At 38.0% G+C, this 23,708-nt stretch overlaps 1 protein-coding gene across 1 annotated transcript in view; it reads right to left on the bottom strand.

Annotated features, from left to right (window-relative positions):
• The window catches only part of LOC122807194 (aldehyde oxidase 1-like), a 784,671-nt gene that overhangs the window by 509,027 nt on the left and 251,936 nt on the right, over window positions 1–23,708 (bottom strand). The window contains exon 10 of the mRNA XM_044078244.1: window positions 13,861–13,953. Coding sequence (XP_043934179.1) covers window positions 13,861–13,953 — 93 coding nt within the window. The remainder of the gene's footprint in view (window positions 1–13,860; window positions 13,954–23,708) is intronic.

The following is a 23,708-nucleotide window of genomic DNA, read 5'->3' as shown; positions in this document are numbered from 1 at the left end:
ACTCTCCAGCTGCCACATGCATACTCAAACAGGGTCTCACAGAGATGGATGACTGGTGCCTGAGCCATGGCCTACAGCTAAATGCCATTAGTTGCATAGTCATCCCCTTTGGGAATAACAACATGCCCACATACTACCACATAGGTAGTACTCCATTACATATGGTAGGAGTTGTTAGGGGTTTGGGGACATGACTTGTTCGTACTGTCGCCTTTGACATTCACATTGCCAAAGTTGTTGGACACACCTTCTATATGGGCCACCTTATCCCATATGGTTTCACATCTAGATTGAGTGAGGTCATTGTGCCCCTATACTCATCACAACCATGCTTGGTTACAATGCCACATTTAGGGTGTACCTTACCCGACACCTGCAGCAACTGTACTGGCCACAGAAGTTCCTCACCAAGCAGATCTAGGGACTCACACGGATGCCCTGCACAGTTCGGATGCAGTAACTCCAGCTCTACTCAGTCACTTACAACCTACTCGGATATGATGTGTACCTGTTGTTTACAGATATACCCAACCCTGAATTACTGGACATAATCCACCTCAGGATATCCGACTCCCTTGGAGCTACACACTCCAGGGACATATACCTCAACACAGATGTTAATAGGACATGCTGGAGGGACAGATTCTTATCCCAGAGGCTCCACTCACTCCAGATTGTAATCCCAGTTTCACAGAGGCAGAGCCACCCACTGACCACCTACAGGAGACATCTTGATGACTGCACGGGTGATCGTATGTTTACCCCTGGGATATCTTCTGTGTCCCTGCTAGACAGAGGCACACTAGCCTAAATGTACATGGGCTATCTTGTGTGACCTACTATTCACACACACAGTGCAGTAATCTGACAGGGTTGCAAATACCAAACACACTCTGACTAGGCTTGCACATGCCCTAGGGCAGATAGCCTAGTATCGACCTCTGAACATATGTTAATGTTCAGGATGCACAATGTTTATTGCTGATACTGTTTGCAGGTCTTTATCATCTTTGCTTTACCAGTTTCTATGAACAACTTCGGTATCTGCAGAACATATTTGATTATGACAGGGTTCCACTATATTATAGATGTGTCTGTTGTCATATAACTGTGTGCACAGGGCGGATTGCTGGATAGTGACAGGTTCCTGGGTTAACACATGCAACTGCCAGATATGCGTGACCCACTGCTGAACTCAGACATGGCCTAAGTGTGTGAGCATGCCCAGTTCAGGCTTTCCGTGTTTTGTTGCCTGACATTTGTCTCATTTATTCAAGTGTGTGAGCATGCCCAGTGTGACCTTTCAGTATGTTGCTATCTGAGGTCCACTACATTTGTTGATGTGTGTGAACATGACCAATATTAACATTTATACTGTGTATGTTGGAAGTCAGGTTCTGTTCTTACTGCAGGAGTCACCGTTGTGTCATAACTCGACAGGGATTTTGCTGTGCCTGCAGGGTTTCCATGAGATACTTTGCATAGACTTATCAACATTCCTTCATACAGGCTGACCACTGCAATACTGTCATGGTTTAGTGGTTCAGTACTTTGACTATAGTGCACAGTATTCTGGGTTTGAGGCCCATCACTGCTTTTTATTTTCATAATGAGCAGACCAGACTGCTTAAGGGCCAGTTAAGCAAATATGAGCATGTTGGCTTTTGTTCAGCTATGCCCTACTTAGACCAGGCTTGTCTGACATTGCTCAATATTCACCAACATTGCTGGACGTTGCCCAATATTACTCAACATTGACCACAGTTGTGCTAGTTGGTGTGTGCGATTTTGTTTGCATATACTACATGGTGGCAAATGCTGTTTAGCACTGCTTTATATTGCTTAACACATGACAATCATGCCTTAGGTGGTGCTGCAGGGCTGCCTATGTCGGATGCACATACTACACTCCTTGTACATGTTTGAAAGCAGGTAGTGTCAACTTAGGCATCCCTTTTACTATATGTGCAAGTCAGAGAGAGGTATCATTTCCAGAGTTCCTACTGAGCCAGTGTATGTGCTATGTGTTGCCTCTATGCCAAGGCCAAAGCATACTGGGCACGCCTCCTTCTGCCTACTGGGGCAGGCTCAGGTTTTTCCTCCTCTGCGTCACGCTCTGCCTGTGATGGCCTTGGCAATGGTGGGGGGCTGTTTGTCCCAGGCCTATACTGGTCCTGCTGCAGCTGTTTTCGCAGGATCATATTATGTAGCATAGCACATACCATGACAATTTGGGTACATGTAGTTAGTGAGTACTGCAAGGCTCCACCAGATGTGTACAGGCACTGGAACCGTGACTTGAGCAGCCCAAACACACACTCTATTACATTACGTGTTTGTGTGTGTGCCTCATTATGGTGTTCCTGTTCATGTGTGTGTGCGTTTCTGATGGGTGTAATCAGCCACAGCTCCAGTGCATAGCCAGCATCCTCCACTAGGTGACCATGTGGGATGTCCTCATTGGCAAATGTCTGGTACAGCTGCATCAGATGCCAGATATGGGAATCATGGTAACTTCCAGGGCAGCCTGCACACACATTCAGTATTATGCCATGGGCATCACACATGACCTGGCAGTTGATGGAGGGGAAGCCCTTGCAGTTGAAGTAGACCCTACCCCGCTCGCCGGCTGGAGCTTTGATGCGTATGTGCGTGCAGTCTATTGCACCCACTACCACAGGGTATTCCGCTATTTGCTGGAAGAGACGCATATTGCTGGCCAATACCTCATGGGAATTGGGGAAATATACATGATCACCGACATGTGCTGACATGGCATCCAGGAACTGGTTCAATACCCTGGATGCTGATGCCTGTGATATCCATATCATATCACCAGTTGGTCTCTGGAAGGTACCTGTTGCTAATATTCTTAGGCCAACACATACCTTGGTTTCCACTGGGATGGATTCCCCTCTGTTGGTTCTGTGTGTGAGGCGTGGCCTGCACAGCTCAACAATTTGCTGCAGGAGGTCTCTGTCCACTCTATAGCACTCCACTATCTCCAGCTCATGTAGCCCCTGGTAGTTACCCTGGGCCTGTACACTCTTCTCCGTCTCCTCACTGTGGGCTGTCCAGCAGCATTTCCATTGTCACCACCCTCAGCATGTTGCATATGTCACCTTATAACAGCAATGGCAGCCCCTAACATTTCTTTGTCTCAGTAAAGCTTTTTCAGTTTTCACTTCTATTAGCTTACTGCAGTGTCTGTTGTGAGAAACATAATGGACTGTTGTTTGTAGAGTTTTAAGTGCTAGGCTGGGCTGGGCTAGTGTACTGCCTGCATAATTGCCTGATTCTGATTGTTTTCACCTGCTAGCTCTGCTAGTACTCCCTGGTAGCTTCCTACTATTTGTTGTGCTTCGTTTTTCCTTTCTGTTTCCTCAGGGGGGAGCCCCGCGCACACAAGCGCAAACACGTGCACACCAGCTAACATGCGCGCACACATGCTTACACGGACTAAAACTTGCTTATTCAGGTTAAAATGTGTGTGCACCAGTGTAAACGTTCTGACAACTCTTTAATCAGCCTTATACATGCTTACTCCGGCTTAAACGTGCAGACTCATGCTTACACGCGCGCACTCTGTCTTACTCGGGTTTACAGGCGCGCACACGCATGCATACCCGCTCATCAAAAAACTTTGGTGTTATCCACGGCATACACCTTCCATTTCTTGCCTTTCCCTAGCCTGCCTGTTGACACACCTCTTTCCATGATGTGTAAATGACAGCTGACACATGCCACTCTGCTCCAATGAGCTTCACTTCTTTCATACATACCCCCCTCATGATGTCACCTATCTTCTACTCTGTTACTCCCCTTATCCTACTCCTACACTCCACTGACTGTGCACATTTGCTATGTAAACTTGCAATTCACTATCCTAACCCTCATTTACATAGGATTGCCTACTAATGCTTGGTTACATCTCTTAGACTGAGCTTCCCCCCTTAGCAACCTCTACTCGGTGGCCATGTTGTCTTCAGTCTGCCATTCCCTTGCATTGTACATTAACAATTTAAATAAGATCCACATTTGTGGGTTTTAATTTTTAGTTTTCTGGGTTTTAGAGCACAGCCCGTTTGCGCAGCGCTGCGCTACGCTTAAACATCGGAAATCGAAGAAAAAATTATTATTTTTTTTTCATATTGCATCAGGAAACATTTCCAATGGCTGTATATTTGGCCATTGGCATGCTTCCTGCATTGAATGCAACTTTTATTTGGAGCTGTCACGGCTCTGTTTTGCTATTTGCAGAATGGTACTCAGTTGTCAACCGAGTACATTTCTGCAGATAACACTGCTCTTACTCGGACAGGTACGGGTTTCCTGAATTGCAAATCTACCTCATTTGCATGCCTTTCGCCTGCAATTGAAGTAATTTGCATAACCCGGCCCTGTCCGTGTAAGAGCCGTTTTAGGAGCTCTCTTGCATGCCCCTGCAGGCTATTCCTGGATCGCTCGTCAGACATGATGGCTGCATGGAGTCTTACTCTACTCTTAGACTCCATGCAAGCCATTGTGAATCCGGCCCAATGTCAGTTTATTAGCATTTAATGTTACTAGTATAATTAGCTGTTTAAAAAAAAAGTTTAGTATATTAAGTTGGTATAAGCGGATAAAATATAATGAAATATGTTTAATGGATATCAGATTCTTAGCAATATAACAAAGGGAGCAATTTAAAATATTACGGACTGCAGATGTAATATGATCAGTTAGACTGGAAGGTGCTCCACAAATGACAAATTAATTAAAAGAAATAAAATTAGTGTGGATTATTGTAATTAGGCATGGAGCAGATGTGTGGTGGCTGACACAATAACAAAATAAGGGCTTATAAGACTAATACCTATTTATGCATACACAGCTAGTGTAAAATGAGATGAATTTATTGAGCAAGAAATAAAATATGATGTTACAGTGCATACGGAGAAGCTGGTGATGTGTGTATTTACTTTCAACGTAAGAAAAAAATCTAGGAAAAATTAATCAAGATAAAAGAAAAAGTGTAAGGGGATAGTTAAGTGCGGAAGTTTGCAGACAGAAAAAGAAAGGAGTTACTTATAATATAGAAAAACTTAGAACAGAGGCTGATAGCTCATTATTTTCAAACACATTAAAAAAAGGGTTGAGAAAAGAAAGAGGTTGTTGGATTTTCTGATCTTTGCATGGTGAGAATATAAATAAGATTAAGGAATGGAAGAATATGATGCTATATTACAAAATTATATAAAATGTTTAAGGAAAGAACATTTATGAAATGACAATAGAGACTGTGAAAGAATTGTTAAAAATGAAGGTACATTTGTAAAGGGAAGGAACGAGGAAGTAAGTGCATTATTAAATATGATGACAAGCACAAAGAAGGTGGCGACAGATAATGTTGCAGGATAAGGAAGGAAATATTAAGGTAAAATAAGAACAAAAAAATGCAGATTGTTAATGAATATGAAAGAAAAATGTAGGTGGGTAATGAGATAGAGGTAACACAAAGATTGCCAGTGAATAAAATGGGAATAGAAAAAACAAGAAGAAATGTAGATAGATGTTTTATTCAATAAGCTGGATAACATGCTAAAAACTCTGCTTTAATGCAATGCATTAGGACTTAATAGTCTCAGCTGTATATTTTATAAGAAAATGCAAGGAATTGCTTTGGATGTACATCCTGAGCAGATGCAATCGGGGGCTTAAAGTAGAATGAGTATGACAGGAGAGAGACAGGGATGCCAAATGAGTGAGATTATTTTTTGACTTGAAATGTGGTAAAAGAATCATGTAAACATGAATTAGGCAAAAGATGTGAAGCAGTAGAAGAGATAATTCTATCATTAACTGTAGCTTCTTGTGATGATTTACACTTGGTTAAAAAATAGCTGGCGGATGGAAAAAATCATAGCGTAGATGTAGTTATTTTTAAGCAGGTATTACAGTTACACAATGAAAAAATAAAGTAATGCGTCAGAACACAAAGATACGGGATGCAATTTATGAAATTAGAAGTTTCCATTTGGGGTATGGTTTATGAAAAAGGTCAACATGTCATGAAGGAATGGTGGAATATAATAAATAATATGTTAAAGAAGATTGTTTGTTGAGATCTTTTATGTTATTCTATAAAAGAAATGTTCATGTGATAAATGGCATGTTAATGGGGATATTGGAGTGGGTCCCTATCATTTGATTGAGTTTTCAGAATCTCTACCTCCATATGGTCAACAGCATTTGATTGAGTTTTTGAAAACTCAGAGCTTTTGAATGGAGACCACTGTATACAAAGGACTGGGAAACTTAGCCTTTTTCTCATTATAGTGTGACCTTGGAGTTGGTATATATAATTTGCAGGGGGTGTGGGGGTGCAGGGGGGCTTTCCCCCTGCAAAAATGTAAAAAAAGGTAGATTTTTGTGGGGGGGGGGGGGCTTGATATCTGAGTTTTCAGAAACGTGATCTTATGGTCTATTTGATATTTTTTTCAAGTTTCTGAAAAGTCGACCATCCTATTGGAGTATGGAAAGTATTTATGGCTTTTCAATAGTGAAAGAAAAGGTAATATTAGATATTGCTTTTTAGGATGAATTCTTTGTAAATAAGTATAATGTAAGTAATGATTAGAAATGTGGAGGTTTACATTTATTGAATCTCATATTTTTCTTCCTTTAGTGTATATGCATTATGCTTTAGTTAAATCTTCTAGAAATAAAAAAAGGAACTATTTTTGGAAAATTAATATTAAAAATGCAGGTAGTATTAATGCAAGGAAAAGAGGCATATTACAGAAAATAAAGAAATATTAGAAGAAGATAACAGAGATGAAATTGTAAGATGATGATACACAAAAAGAGAAAGGTCTGTTGTCAAAAATAATTGATAAATTTTACTGGATGGATGGATGGAAGAATATGGAAGAAATAAAGAAAAAATTAATTCAGATGACATGGAATGCATATGAAAATAGCTATGAATGGGTAGACTTATTCCAGCATGTTCTATTTATTTCTGTGCTGAGGTTCAAGTCCCCATTAATTCTGGATTTGACATAGCTTTATGCAACTGAGTAGAGATGGAGTTTTTAACCGAGCAGCATATGGCATCTGTTTGAGACCCTTGATCCTCTTGCTGAGATACTTGGGTCTTTCTAATTGCTGCAGGTGTCGGGTAAGGTACATCCCAAAGGGGCATTGTATTCTATGATGGGCCTGATGAGGGATGAATACTCTTGATCTAGATGGGTGGGCTATGTAGAAGGTCTTTCTAACCACTTTGGCAATGTGGTTTTCAAAGGAGAGATTGCTATCAACTTGGGTCCCCAGGTCCCTAATAACTTTCTCTGTACTTAATGGGTTTCCGCCTATGTGGTAATTTGTGGGCACATTGTTTTTGCCAAAGGGTATGACTATACATTTTTTGGCATTTAGCTTTAAACCATGGTGCTGGCACAAGTTATCTGTTTCTGTGAGACCTTTTTGAAGGATGTTTGTGTCAGCTGGAGAGTTGATTATGGTGCCCAGTTTGCAGTCATCTGCCTGTACCTCAGAAAAGTATATACTGAACAAGAGTGGTCCCAGGACAGAACCCTGTGGGAAGCCACTTGTGACCGGTTTCGAGTCTGACATGGCTCCAGCAACTCTCACTCTGTGGGTTCTGTCTTTGAGCCAGTTTGCGAACTATCTTGTGACATAGGGGTTTATATTTAAGCTGGATAGCTTATCTATGATGGTGTCAAATGCCTTTGCAATGTCCAGATAGGCTGTGTGGACTACCTTCCCTTCATCTATGGCTTTGGTGACTGTTTCAAAGAAGTCAACCAGGTTCAAAAGGCAGGATCTGCCCTTGACAAAGCCGAACTGGGTAGGATCTAGTGTCTGTAGGTCCCCAATGTCTTTGTTTATGAGCTCCATGATGATCCTCTCCATAGCCTTGCAGACTAAGGAGGCTCCACCTTTGTGGAGTGGGACCACTGTTGCTGCACGCCATTCTGTGGGCACATATCCTGTAGTGAGGCTGAGATTGTATAGCCGTTTTATTTGAAGTATTAGTTCCTCTTGTAGCTCATGGCCATCTGGTCCCATGAAAGCACTGTTTATTGGTTTGGAGAGGGCAGCCTTCACCTGAGCATCTGAGATGTTTGGGAGGCAGCCCTCTGCCGGATAGATACTTGATCTTTTGGGGGTGGAGAAGTTTGCACTGAACCTGTCTGCCAGGATATTGGCGATGTCCGTGGGTTCAGTGTATTTTGTGTCGTTTAGAATCAACTCAGAACAAGTCTGGGAGATGCATCCCAGGTTTCTAACATAACTGAAAAAGCTTTATGATTGTCTTTGGTGTCCTGTGCAATTTTTCTCGAAGCTGGCCTTGGAGGATTTTATGAGGGATCATAATTTTTGCTAGTACTGATCAGAGATGCCTTCCCTACTAGGGATTTTGCTCTATCATGTAGTAGCTTCCTCCTTCTGTTGTACAGTTTATTTATGTCTGCCTTTGGATGATTGGGTCTTGGTTTTGTTTGGGATAGCATGATCCATGCATTCCTGGAGATGTCCATAGAATGCATTTATATAGGATTCTGCAGTTTGGGCTGTAGTTTCCACTGGCCCTGGGGCCTTGAAGGATTCCACGAGAAGTTTTTCACTGTGGTTTTCTGGGCTGGATGTGGACATCCAGTGAAATTAATTTATGGTCTGATCTTACCAATGAGGGATATACTTCTGGTGTGGAGCATAGAGTCCCCATGTTGGTAATGATCAGGTCTAGTATGTTGTCCCCTCTTGTGGGAGTGGTGACTAGTTGTTCCATAGCATTTAAGTTTATAATTTCCAGGAATCTTTGGGCTAAGGTGCTGGGGCTTGAGTAGTGCTTCCAGTCAATGTTTGGGTAGTTGAAGTCATCCAATATAATGGTGTTCGGAGAGATCTTCATGTTCTCCAATTTTTTCAGGAAAGCCGAATGGGATTCCTGACTTTGAGAGGGTGGTCTGTAGGATGCTATAAACTGAAAAGCAGTCTTGCCCACTGTTAGTTGCACATGGATGGTCTCTGTAATGCCACTAACCTGGAGGTGTGGATATCCTTGATAAATATGGAAACTCCCTCCTTTTGTGGTAGCATGATATGAGGTATAGCCTGGTAGTGCTGGGGTGCTGTAAAAAACATCGAACAGCAAAATAAAGAACCAACCACAGAAACTGGAAAGCTGCAACAAAATTTATTCTTCCGGTACCTTGGCTGAATGCCTTCAAAGGAATAACCACAGAAGTTTCCAAAGTTGAATGTAATGTCATCTTGAGGAAAAAGAAAAAACTTAATAGGGATGTTAGCGACTTTAAAAAGAATCTGGTGTATTCCTGGCAGTGAAAAAGGAGAAGTGGTACGTTCCAAATGAAAGGTGCAGAAGGAAGTTCACGAAGTGGGGGGGGGACTCTCAGTCTCTATAAGCCGGATACAGCTGCAAGTAAAAAAAGTGTTTCTTTTGAGAGAGTGGATGCTATAGACGATACTGGCATAGTCTCAGAGACAGAAGAACAAGGCAGATGGAATTTTCGCCAGGGGTTTAAACGTAAGTCGCGACAAAAGGGTTGTAACAGAAGGTATTGACACTGATATTGTGTTGGACTTTGGTACTGTTCCTTCCTCCACTTATGGGAACCATAGCTTTGGCGATGGTGTTTGTGTAGAATCTGACTTTAATTCAATGCACATTGTTAACTTAAGCGACTTTGTTGTTACATCTGATATGTTATTGGTACTGAATAAGGGCAGTAAATTTGTCCCTACGAAAGTACCAGCTCTTTCAGACCTATTATTAGATGTTAAACGCTTTTGTCGAAAGCTTTATTTAAAAGCATATTTTGAACTTAAGAATATTTCTAACAATGTGTGTTTGGAAAATGATGCACTTGGTGTGAGCGTTGATACTGTTGATGCTGATACTACCTTTTTACTTGATTCTGAAGATCTGTCTATCCAGTATGATCCTTTAATGGATCTTTCCTTACACGAATATAACACTGAGGGGGTTGGAATTTTTGACATGGTTGATTTTGCTATGGGTGATTCTGAATCTATTACTGATGTTGTAAGTGTTTCAGAGAACACTGAGCGTTTTTTTACTGGCTATAGTAAACTGACAGTACCTCGTTTGCCTGCCTGCAGTTCTTTTTGTCCACCCAAAAATTCTTCTGTTCTGAGGGCCTTTGAAAGTGTTCTATGTAAAAAAGTTGAGACTGAGTATGCTGTGTTCCTAAAACAATATATTAGATTTAATCTTACAAAGCCTGAATGGTTAGCTTTAAAGACTATGAAAGAAGTTTCCAATAAATAAATTTTTTGCACAGCGGACAAAGGGGGTAATTGGGTAATTATGGAAAGATGTCATTATTTAAAAATGAATTATGATTTATTATGTAATGACCATGTTTACGTTGAGTTATTTAACAACCCCATTAGTGAATATAACTCATGAAAGATTAGGCTTCTTGAATAGGAGGGATGTTAAAAGATTGTTTATTCCTAAACCCAAGGAATTGTGTCTTGTTGTGGAGGTTTTTTGGAACATGTAGGCATATTTTTAGATAGCATTCTTAAAAAAGAATTGAAGAATGTAACTTCTCATATTAGCAATACTAATCAGTATTGTGAATTGATTAAAAACTTTAAATGGGATAATACTTTCTATTGGGCTACTGTAGACGTGAAGGCTCTTTACACTAGCATTAGGACAAAATTTGGTTTGGAGGCCATTAGTAAAATTTTGGGAGAGGGTCCACGTACTTCATTTATCATTTTACTTTTGGAGTTTGCACTTACTCACAATTATTTTTTGTTTGAGCAAAGAATATTCCTTCAGAAAGAGGGGACTGCCATGGGGGCTAATTTTGCCCCTACTTATGCCATCTTGTTCATGTCATATTTTGAGATTAGCTTCTTATATACATTAGAATTCTTTCAGAGAAAAGTTGTCTCTTATTACAGATATATTGATGATTTGATTTTTATCTGTAAGGGAGACACATCGGATTTTGACAAGTTTGTGGTCAGCCTTCATCAAAATAAATTTGGTCTGGAATTTACGCATACTGTGAACACTCAAAAAATCCAGTTTTTGGATATTTTGCTGTATGTAGATCAGAAAGAATTAGTTCAGTTCAGACCTTTCAGGAAGGATACAGCCTCAAATATTTTTTTACATGCAAGTAGTGCACATCCTGCACATTTAATAGAGGCACTTCCATTTGGGGAGTTTAAACGTATCCAGGAACATACTTCTGAAAATATTTTTTTGAATTTGGAATTTGGGGATGTTAAATACAAACTAATAACTAGAGGTTATTCTGAAAGTCTCATTAAGAAAACTTGTGATAGATTACTAAATTTAAATAGGAAAGAGAACAAGGCAGTAAAAGTCTTTGATAAAAGTATAAGACATAATGAAGCTTTATGTGATAATAGTGAGAATATATATTTTTGTCACGAAATACTCTCCCTTTTCTGCAGTCTTAAAAGGTATCGTAGACTTTTTATGGCCAATTGTTTATAAAAATGAGGAGATAGGTCATTTGTTTCCCAATCATGTTTCTTTTTCATATGGAAGATATGCTAACCTCAAGGAAATTTTGAAATCAAAGTTTAACTTCTGTGATTTTGCTAGTTCTGTTAGTGTCACCTTGCCACATGGCATGTTTAAGTGTGGTAAGTGCAAAATTGGCTCTAAAGTTAAAAACTTATCAGGAAGTATTATTAATGGGGTAAAATATACTGCCTATAATAATTTCAATTGTAAATCATGTGGGGTAGTGTACATTGTTGGTTGTGGATGTGTTCCACCCAAATACTACATAGGTCAAACCAATTTTGGAACATATGGGTGATGTTCATAATGTTAGGATGGATAGTCCGATTTCTGAACACTTTAATACAGTTCGCAATGGTATGATGGATTCTTTATTTTTTTGTGCTTTAGCTAAACCCATATTACATAATGCTGGGAATTATTTGCAAAATTTGTTGAATCTGGAAAGTAGATTCATATTGAAATTTGGTACTTTGAAACCAAGGGGTATGAATTTAGAAATGAATCTTACTATTTAATTACAAGTTATTATTGTAATTTTTTACATCTATACTGTGACTGTTTTTTGATGTTTTTCCAGGCAACTTTCCTGTATGTATTTATATATGTATGGTCTCTTTAATTTTTTGGATCTATTAACTTTTTGTAATTGATTAATTAATTAATTGATTGGTGTGATTCATAGTATATAAGATGCAGCAACTGTTTCTGTGATTATTCCTTTGAAGGCATTCAGCCGAGGTACCGGAAGAATAAATTTTGTTGCAGCTTTACAGTTTCTGTGGTTGGTTCTTTATAGTGTTGGGGTGCTCTCTGGAGCCTTGAACCAGGTTTCTGTCACTGCACAGATATCGATGTTCTCCATACTGAGAGTGCATGCATCTTGAGGTTAAGACTTCTGGCGTTTAGCAGCATTACCCTTATTTTAGAGTATTTTTGGATAAATTGTTAATAAGAGGCAGATGGAATAAAAAAGATAGAGGAAGTTATGCATAACATAAGAAGATGTCAAGCTGTAAAAACAAGTATATGCCTGTTTATTTTATGCAAATGATTAAAATGACTTCTGAAAACATCAGTGATGGTATTTCAGTCAGTGAGTTTCAGGAACATGAGTTAAGGCAAAGCCAAGTCTGGAGGATAGCCAGTTTAGGAAAGTGAAGTTCGTTGTTTCCAAATGATGTTGTCCTCCTCATAGTCCTAAGTGACTGTGATCCTTAATATTCACTGAAATGACTAAATGCTAGGATGAAAATCAGTACCTTCAAATTAAATGCCATGTTCCCTACTGGAAAAAAAGTGGATTGTTTTCTTCATAAGACAGAAAAGGAGCCCCCCTCAGGTGGCAAGGTTTAAGTATCTGAGGTTATGGTTTATGGGAGGGGATAGAGGGCATAAGGTATGTGGCAAACAGACTGGTAAAGATGGTGCAGCTTTGTGGTAAAGTGAGAGCTGAGTCATAAGATGAATTTCTCAACTTCATAGATCAAGAGATGTCCCCATCCTCAAGAATGGTTCTATGCTTTTGGTAGTGACCGAAAGGATGAGATCATGGTTAGCAAGTGGTAGAAATGAGATTCCTTCACAGAGTGGTTGGGGTTACTTCCCATAACAGAGTAATATAGATAATCACGTCACCCTAGACTATTGAGACCTTTCCTACACATTGGGTCCAAGTGATAATACAAATCAGTGTTTTTCTTGTTATCCTGCAAATGTCTATACCCCATTTCTTATTAAATACAGTTTTATCATTAGCATTGTAATGGTTCTACCATTTCAGATTACGTAGTCCCCTTTGATAATCCCTGTCATTGGCCAGGTACATGACTGGAAGGACTGGGGGGGGGGTGCACATCTGTAATTTGGGCAACACACCCTTCTGGTCCTTCACTCTTCAGGATCCTAATGTTCAAATAACTATTGCTGTATTGCTGCAAATTAATACATTTCAGTGCATGAGATACATGCAGAGGATGACACAGATAGATAATTTGTGGCTGAAGACTTTAACCTCCATCTCTTGGCACATTTAAATGATAGTAGAATTCCTTTGTTAGCTGGGAATGTGTTTTTGTAGTGCTTGCATAATAAATTCAGTATACTTAAAATATGAATTCTCTGAACAAAAAATACATTTCCACTTACTAACATGATACTGGCATAGTCACCTTACACTGAAATTAACACTAGTTTGTCATACACCAAACAAAAACATAGATTAAAATATAAGTTTATTTTATAGAATTCTTACCATATAAGAATGAAAGATGAAAATTACAACTCACCATTCTCGGTGTATGTCACAGCATGTAGTTCCACAACTCTGGTAGGAGAGATGATAACTGGATGAAAGACTCCTTTAAACTTCATATCAGGCCCTGACACACATATAAGTAAAATGAAGAGAAAGTGTTTCAAAAATTAGTCCTTCTTTACATGATTTTATAGTCATAAGATCATTTTTCTAACAACAAACTGATAAAATATTCAAAATGCAGATTATGATCAAATATATTTTTAGCATGTTACCCTTAAATATAAACATTGGCAGGAGTTTAAAAAAAATCATAAGATGCATCACATATATCCCAGAAACATTTGACTGTAGCTACATCAGTACATGGGAATTAGCATGATTGTCTAATAACTTTTATTGCTGTCCATGATTAGTTCTAATAACTGCATTACTTTAATTCTAGCTGCAGTTTTGTAAAATCTACCCAGTTTGTTTACAACTTTCAGGCTCGTTAAATTTTACATCTATTATTGTGTTGGCAAAAAAGCTTCATGAGGAGTTTTGACATCTAATAAAGTTCATAGGTACACACTTTTCTTACTAAGCACCCTTTCTAAGCTTACCATATTGCAGCTACAAGAAGCTAAAATTTCTACAGTCAAAATATTCATATATTTTAATCCCATGATTCTTATTTTTTTTCTTTAGAAGGTACGAATTATAGATATGGAATTATATAAACTTGCTTTACAGTAACATTGAATTGAGATGCCACAGCCTGACAGTTGTATGATGCTGTGGTTCTAAGACATGCTTTCTTGTTAGAAGCATTACTGCGTACAACAAAATAATTTAATACCTTTCAACCTCTCAGTGCAAGAAATCTGGACAAAGCCTAAAATAATGAGGGGAAGAAAGCAACAAAAATAAGGACAAATTTTAAATATTGCTCCTATAAATTTACAAAGTTGCTAGAATAACATGTTTTGCATTATTATGTATTTTCTGAGGGATATGAAGTCTGCAACTCAAACATCAGTCATTATTTAGTATTATTTATTGAATTCAGTCCTCAGTGATTTGCCTGAAAACCACAAATTTTATGAAGAACAGATCAAAAATATGAGCCAAAAATCTGGACATTCTGTGAAATTTTGGACAGTTGAGAAGTATGATGCAGGTATAGCATAACCTAGCAAGTTTCAAAGATGGTATGTGGTTAGATTTTTCTAAGTTTCAGTGCATATAGATTGCCGCAGAAGGTTTACAGAGTAGCACATTGATAACCCAACACATTCTACCCAATCACCCTTAAAAAGGAGTTGCACTACCCAACATCCCAGCAAAACTCCCCGCTAGTCTTCCCAGAATTACTTGTCCTGTAACAGTACCTCTTTATGAGATCCGTAGCTAGTTAGCTCAGTAACATTTACAGATCCATATCCTGTATCTAGCTCAATAACATTTACAGATCCATATCCTGTAGCTAGCTCAGTAACATTTACAGAACCATATCATGATGCTAGCTCAGTAACATTTACAGATCCATAGCCTGTAGCTAGCTCAGTAACATTTACAGATCCATATCCTGATGCTAGCTCAGTAACATTTATAGATCCATAGCCTGTTGCTAGCTCAGTAGCATTTATAGATCCATATCCTGTAGCTAGCTCAGTAACATTTACAGATCCATATCATGTAGCTAGCTCAGTAACATTTACAAATGCATAGCCTGTAGCTAGCTCAGTAACATTTATAGCTCCATAGCCTGTAGCTAGCTCAGTAACATTTACAGATACATATCCTGTAGCTAGCTCAGTAACATTTACAGATCCATATCTTCTTGCTAGCTCAGTAACATTTACAGATCCATATCCTGATGCTAGCTCAGTAATATTTACAGATCCATATCCTGTAGCTAGCTCGGTAACATTAACAGAGCCATATCCTGTAGCTAGCTCAGTAATATTTACAGATCCATATCCTGTAGCTAGCTCAGTAACATTTTCAGATCCATATCTGGATGCTAGCTCAATAACATTTACAGATCCATATCCTGTAGCTAGCTCAGTAAGATTAACAGATCCATATCCTGTAGCTAGCTCAGTAACATTTACAGATCCATATCTTCTCGCTAGATCAGTAACATTTACAGATCCATATCCTGTAGCTAGCTCAGCTACATTTACAGATCCATATCCTGTCGCTAGCTCAGTAACATTTACAGATCCATATCCTGTAGCTAGCTCAGTAACATTTACAGATCCATATCCTGATGCTAGCTCAGTAACATTTACAGATCCATATCCTGTAGCTAGCTCGGTAACATTAACAGAGACATATCATGTAGCTACCTCAGTAACATTTACAGATCCATATCCTGATGCTAGCTCAGTAACATTTACAGATCCATATCCTGTAGCTAGCTCAGTAAGATTAACAGATCCATATCCTGTAGCTAGCTCAGTAACATTTACAGATCCATATCCAGTAGCTAGCTCAGTAACATTTATAGATCCATAACCTGTAGCTAGCTCAGTAACATTTACAGATCCATAGCCTGTAGCTAGCTCAGTAACATTTATAGATCCATAGCCTGGAGCTAGCTCAGTAACATTTACAGATCCATATCCTGTAGCTAGCTCAGTAACATTTACTGATCCATATCTTCTCGCTAGATCAGTAACATTTACAGATCCATATCCTCTAGCTAGCTCAGTAACATTTACAGATCCATATCCTGTCACTAGCTCAGTAACATTTACAGATCCATATCCTGTAGCTAGCTCAGTAACATTTACATATCCATATCCTGATGTGAGCTCAGTAATATTTACAGATTCATATCCTGTAGCTAGCTCGGTAACATTAACAGAGCCATATCCTGTAGCTAGCTCAGTAACATTTACAGATCCATATCCTGATGCTTGCTCAGTAACATTTATAGATCCATAGCCTGTAGCTAGCTCAGTAGCATTTATAGATCCATATCCTGTAGTTAGTTCAGTAACATTTACAGATCCATATCCTGTAGCTAGCTCAGTAACATTTATAGATCCATAGCCTGTAGCTAGTTCAGTAACATTTACAGATCCATAGCCTGTTGCTAGCTCAGTAACATTTATAGATCCATAGCCTGTAGCTAGCTCAGTAACATTTACAGATCCATATCCTGTAGCTAGCTCAGTAAGATTAACATATCCATATCCTGTAGCTAGCTCAGTAACATTTACAGATCCATATCTGATAGCTAGCTCAGTAACATTTACTGATCCATATCTTCTTGCTAGATCAGTAACATTTACAGATCCATATCCTCTAGCTAGCTCAGTAACATTTACAGATCCATATCCTGTCGCTAGCTCAGTAAAATTTACAGATCCATATCCTCTAGCTAGCTCAGTAACATTTACAGATCCATATCTTCTTGCTAGCTCAGTAACATTTACAGATCCATATCCTGTAGCTAGCTCAGTAACATTTACAGATCCATATCCTGTAGCTAGCTCAGTAACATTTACAGATCCATATCCTGTAGCTAGCTCAGTAACATTAACAGAGCCATATCCTGTAGATAGTTCAGTAACATTTACAGATCCATATCCTGATGCTAGCTCAGTAACATTTACAGATCCATATCCTGTAGCTAGCTCAGTAAGCTTAAGAGATCCATATCCTGTAGCTAGCTCAGTAACATTTACAGATCCATATCCAGTAGCTAGCTCAGTAACATTTATAGATCCATATCCTGTAGCTAGCTCAGTAACATTTACAGATCCATATCCTGTAGCTAGCTCAGTAAGATTAACATATCCATATCCTGTAGCTAGCTCAGTAACATTTTCAGATCCATATCCGGTAGCTAGCTCAGTAACATTTATAGATCCATAGCCTGTAGCTAGCTCAGTAACATTTACAGATCCATATCCTGTAGCTAGCTCAGTGATATTTACAGATCCATATCCTGTAGCTAAATCCTGTAGCTAGCTCAGTAATATTTACAGATCCATATCCTGTAGCTAGCTCAGTAACATTTACAGATCCATATCCTGATGCTAGCTCAGTAACATTTACAGATCCATATCCTGTAGCTAGCTCAGTAAGATTAACAAATCCATATCCTGTAGCTAGCTCAGTAACATTTACAGATCCATATCCGGTAGCTAGCTCAGTAACATTTATAGATCCATAGCCTGTAGCTAGCTCAGTAACATTTACAGATCCATATCCTGTAGCTAGCTCAGTAATATTTACAGATCCATATCCTGTAGCTATAGCCTGTAGCTAGCTCAGTAATATTTACAGATCCATATCCTGTAGCTAGCTCAGTAACATTTACAGATCCATATCCTGATGCTAGCTCAGTAACATTTACAGATCCATATCCTGTAGCTAGCTCAGTAAGATTAACAAATCCATATCCTGTAGCTAGCTCAGTAACATTTAAAGATACATAGCCTGTAGCTAGCTCAGTAACATTTATAGATCCATAACCTGTAGCTAGCTCAGTAACATTTACAGATCCATATCCTGTAGCTAGCTCAGTAACATTTACAGATCCATATCCTGATGCTAGCTCAGTAACATTAACAGAGCCATATCCTGTAGCTAGCTCAGTAACATTTACAGATCCATATCCTGTAGCTAGCTCACTAACATTAACAGAGCCATATCCTGTAGCTAGCTCAGTAACATTTATAGATCAATAGCCTGTAGCTAGCTCAGTAACATTTACAGATCCATATCCTGTAGCTAGCTCAGTAACATTTACAGATCCATATCCTGTAGCTAGCTCAGTAACATTTACAGATCCATATCCTGTAGCTAGCTCGGTAACATTAACAGAGCCATATCCTGTAGCTAGCTCAGTAACATTTACAGATCCATATCCTGTAGCTAGCTCAGTAACATTTACAGATCCATATCCTGTAGCTAGCTCAGTAACATTTAAAGATACATATCCTATCAGTGATACTGCTCCATCTAAGGTTAGGAATAATTTAGAACCAAAGAGGATTTTTTACTTGTTTTTGCTCCCAGTCACCAGCGAGCTTTGTGCTCCCTGCATACTTACTCAGCTTATTTATTACCTCCTAAAAATGAAAGTCCTATGGCCCATTTGTTTTCTCCAAATGGTTAGTGTATAATTGTATTATAACTGTAGGAATAATTTAGAACCAAAGAGGAATTTTTACTTGTTTTTGCTCCCAGTCACCAGTGAGCTTTGTGCTCCCTGCATACTTACTCAGCTTATTTATTACCTCCTAAAAGTGAAAGTCCTATGGCCCATTTGTTTTCTCCAAATGGTTAGTGCAGAGCAGCAGGAAGAGTGTTGTCCTCTTTGCAAACATCAGAATTTTCTTTGTTTACGTTGCTTATACCTGCTATGTCCCAAGAGGTTACCATGCACCAGTCCCATGCAGTGCTACTGTGCACTGGGTATATGAAAGTAGCCTCATCTCACACTTCAGAGTGGAATCCCTTCAGTGGCCCTGACCCCTTCAACACAAGGTGCCTGCAATGATCCCTAGTCTCTAACAGGGATTTTATCTAAGGATTACACTCCCACCCCACCACCCCCGGCATGTAACTGTCAATCAGTCAATGTGGGGATCAGGCTGTTCCTGATCGTTCCTCACTTTGCCCATGCACCTTCTGCAGCACTGGACCACTAACAAAACCACATTGAAAGAATCTTAGGGCTTTATATCTCAGTGCTACAGATATGTCTGAATCTAGTAGTACTGGGGTCAAAATTATCACCCATTCAGGTCTCAGTAATAAATGCCAGGTCAACAGTATGCAATATGTTAGACACTAGATTTAACTTGTTATTTATGGAGCTAATATTCAGCAGCAGAACTGCAAATGGAGTCAAGGGAGAATACTTCTTATTTAAAAAGCAGTAATCTAACCATGGCTCTACAGCTACCACAGTGAGACAATGATCACCCTTGTCATAGTTTGATTTTACCCTGTGGTTACTGAAGACAATCTTAGATGAGGCCCAGCCAATAACATCAATTCATGGAAAGTAAGAAAATTACGTCTCCTCCTCACCATGCTTTGTATTGTAACAAAAACAGTATATTGGATTGTAATAAAGCCATCACTGGGACCTTTTTGGAGATCATACAGGTAGAATACCAAAAGGAGTTCCATAGAAGAGCAAAGTCTCATCTTGGGAGGGTTAAGGAAATAAAAAAAATGATAAAGCTTAAACATGACTAAAGAAATCTAAGGATATAGTATAAAAATACAGATGAATAACAGTATTAACAAAAATTAATAAATACAGGTATACCTAAAACAATACAAATTAAACATGCAGGCTAATGAAAACATATGTCTTCTAAAAATGAGTCATTAAATAATGAAAGTGCATAAAATAAAATAAAATAAAATAAAAGGTTTTCTTCAAAAATGATCCAGAGAAATAGTAAATAAATCTCAGAGCAGTATAATTATTGGTAAAGTTGTGTATACTATAACATTTCATAGGGGCAATTAGCTCCCATTTCTATTCTGATTTTGTGAAGATAGGGCATTTATATCAATGTGTATGAGATTATTAATATAACTGACTCTTACTATTGTTGCCACCATTAAAGTATGCTGCTATGCTTTTGCTATACTTGTGTTTAACAGTTAATTTCATTTCTAAGTATACTACTCCTGATGTTACAGCTGCAAGTGGTTTGAAAAATTAAAGACTATGACATGTTTTTGGATACTTTAGTTTCACCGTTGACTCAGTTTTTCTTTAAGACAACACCCTCAAAATGATGTAAAATTAGGATCGGCTCTGATTTGCATACACCAGCAATGCAGTCCAGGTTATCAAAACTGACATTCTTCTTCAGAAGAATAGATCCTTTTTACATTACGGTTTCACTAATAAATCATCACATATGTTCACTTTTGATGTAGAGTGCTCCTTTTGAGACACATAGCTGACATTTTGTCTTAGTAGGATATTAGCCTTTTCTGTTACTGAACCTTGCCTGGAAATATAGCAACTCATACACTTAAGTAAGAAGGCATTGTAGGTTTAGTCATCCATTATAACATGTTGGGAGTTTTCATCTTCATGAAAATGTTCATGAAACCATCCTTATCAACAAATTTAATTAAAAAAAAAAAACACACTTTTTATATCAAACAGTCAATAATTTGGCATTCTATATAATAATGCGATTATAGCAATGGCTAACGGTTTGTTATTTGCATTTACTACAGAAAATGCTACAATATATTTCAGCATTTTGGCAGCAACCTATTTTCTTTAAAGCTAGCTTCTCCCCACTGCTAACTACACTAAATCAAACATTACAGCAATTGCTGACATCCCAGCCAAAATGCATCCAATCCATCTATCTATTTTACCAAAGTCCATCAATAATATTATGCATTCTCATTAACTCTTCAAGTCTACTCTCATTATCAGGGAAAAAAAACATACAATGAATTCTCCTCAAAGATTCTGCCTTGCTTTAATGTTAGTTCCTGTCTATGTGCCACATGTTTAACATTTTTGGTTTTCTTGAACATCAACCCTGCAACAATTTGACCAAAAGTAAGTATGTCAAATATGCATTGCTGCTGTAGGTTATAACCAGTTCCTGATACACCTAGATCAGCTTCACACTTTATCACTAGAGGTCAAAGTTATAACCACTAGATTTCCAGGATCCAGTCTTCTTCATTAACAGCAGAGGGTGCTGCAATGTTATCATAACTTCTCACATTCGTATTACTTCCATAAGTTAGATCATGCATTCAGTACACCACCCAATTTTTACAACTTTTGATTGACATTAAGGTTAACAGGAAGTGGCTTAGATGTACAGACAATATATTGGTTGTCTTTCTACCAGCATACCTTTCTGGTCCTTGAATATCGGCTATCTAGAATCAAGTTGCATCCCCCAGGGTTTAATATATTTCTGTTATGTATGGCTGAACCTGTGTTAATAAGTAATGTATTTTACTTTTATAGAGACTGTTATTAGCAGGTCAGAGATATGTCTTTGTGTGCATTATCTACACCCATATATGCTGACATAGTCATAGGATACATAGCATATATCTTAATGTACAATGCTAGCTACAATATCTATGTCACTTCCATGGATATTTGGCATTGGCATTTAGATGGTTGTCGGCTCATTTGGTAACAAGCTATGCTGAACTATTTGAGTTTGTAATATACTTAAATGGAAATAAATGGGACTATGTTTTGTTCTGAATTTTGATACTTGCCCCATCCCTGTTTTAGATATGCTAGTTAGGCTGGAAGATGGTATACTAGGGATACAATTATATCGGAAACCGTTTGACAAAAACTCATTCCTCTACATAAAATGTTGCCATCTACCATACATCATAAAAATGTACCCAAATCACAGTTACTTACAATCAAACACATATGTTGATTTGATGGGGGATATTGTAATACATCAGGCAATTTGGTGAATATATTTAGATACTGTGGTTTAAAATACACAGTTAATATATATGATAAAACATATGCTGACACCTAGGATATGTGTAACCTTCTTCACTGCCAACTGTGTTGCAAACAAGAAAACGTATGTTTTATTACCACATAACTCTAGATTTATGGAACTAGTATATCAATTTGGGGATATTTTATTACATGATCTGGGTTTATCAAGTTTTATTTCTGATACATATCATTTTTTCTTTCAGAATTGATAAATCTATATCATAATATCTGGGAGGCTTCAAAAATTAATCCCCATTGCATGAAACAAAGTTTACAGTACCATCTCTGGATATACACTCACACAATGTTCAACATGTATGAATTGTTCTAATTATAAACTTGTTATTAAAAACCAATGCTTCACTTCAGTTAACACCTCACGTTTTTTCAGGTTTCCCATGTTGTATCTTGTTACAGTGAATAGGTAATATACTTACCTACCTGTATATGCTCTGCATTTTATGTAGGAAAAACATCCATGAAATTTAAATCCTACACATCTCAACAGTTTAGTAAAGATCCAGGAAATTTAAAACATAAATAAATGTTATAACTTGTTACAGTTAACATTAGTTAAAATGTTAAGATGGAACCAATGCAGTACATAAACACTGCTTAAAGCATTCAGGAGTACACATTTTATTTACTGGTATTCTCAGTAATAAAAAATGCAGGTGGATTAGAACTTTAGGGGCACTTTTTTCATTTGAAATCAATTATTACTATAGAATTATTTATACACATACATATATATATATATATATATATATATATATATATATATATATATATATGTACATGCTTACTTAATGTTTTATTGGGCAATATTGGTACTGTTATTTGAAATACTTAATTCATTGAAGCTCATAGGCGAATGTTTCATTTTATAATGCATTCTTACAATCATTATGGTTTGTTCTTTCCATACCTACATAACAAAATCTTATTATGATGTTATTAGATTCATAATGATACTGCGGTGGTGGTGCTGCAGTAGCATTGTCACCTCACAGTAAGATGTTGTCCCATTCGATTCTCAGTTAGAGCGTCTTCTTTGTGGAGACATGCGTGAATGGGCGTTCCTTCGTTGAAGGTTGTGCATCAGGCCCGGCAAGTCGGCACGTAAAAATCTACTGCCAATCATTAGCGGACCGGAATTCCGCTGTGGCGACCCCTAACCGGGAAAAGCCAAAAGACACAACAAAAAAAAAATAGATTCATAATGATGAAGATCCGGTAAGGCATTAAAACTGGTTTAAGTCTTTGTCTTGCTGGAATAAACTTACTTTTGGATTTGTACACCTATACAATGTGGAGCTTAACCTTTTTGATGTGTTTAACAGTTTTTAGAATTTTTACAGTGCTAGCCTACCAACTGCAACCACAGC

This window comes from Protopterus annectens, chromosome 7.part0 (genome assembly GCF_019279795.1).
Source record: "Protopterus annectens isolate FY-2018-M chromosome 7.part0, PAN1.0, whole genome shotgun sequence".
In the NCBI taxonomy this organism is placed as follows: Eukaryota; Metazoa; Chordata; order Ceratodontiformes; family Protopteridae; genus Protopterus; species Protopterus annectens.
This window is presented reverse-complemented; position numbering and strand designations above follow the sequence as displayed.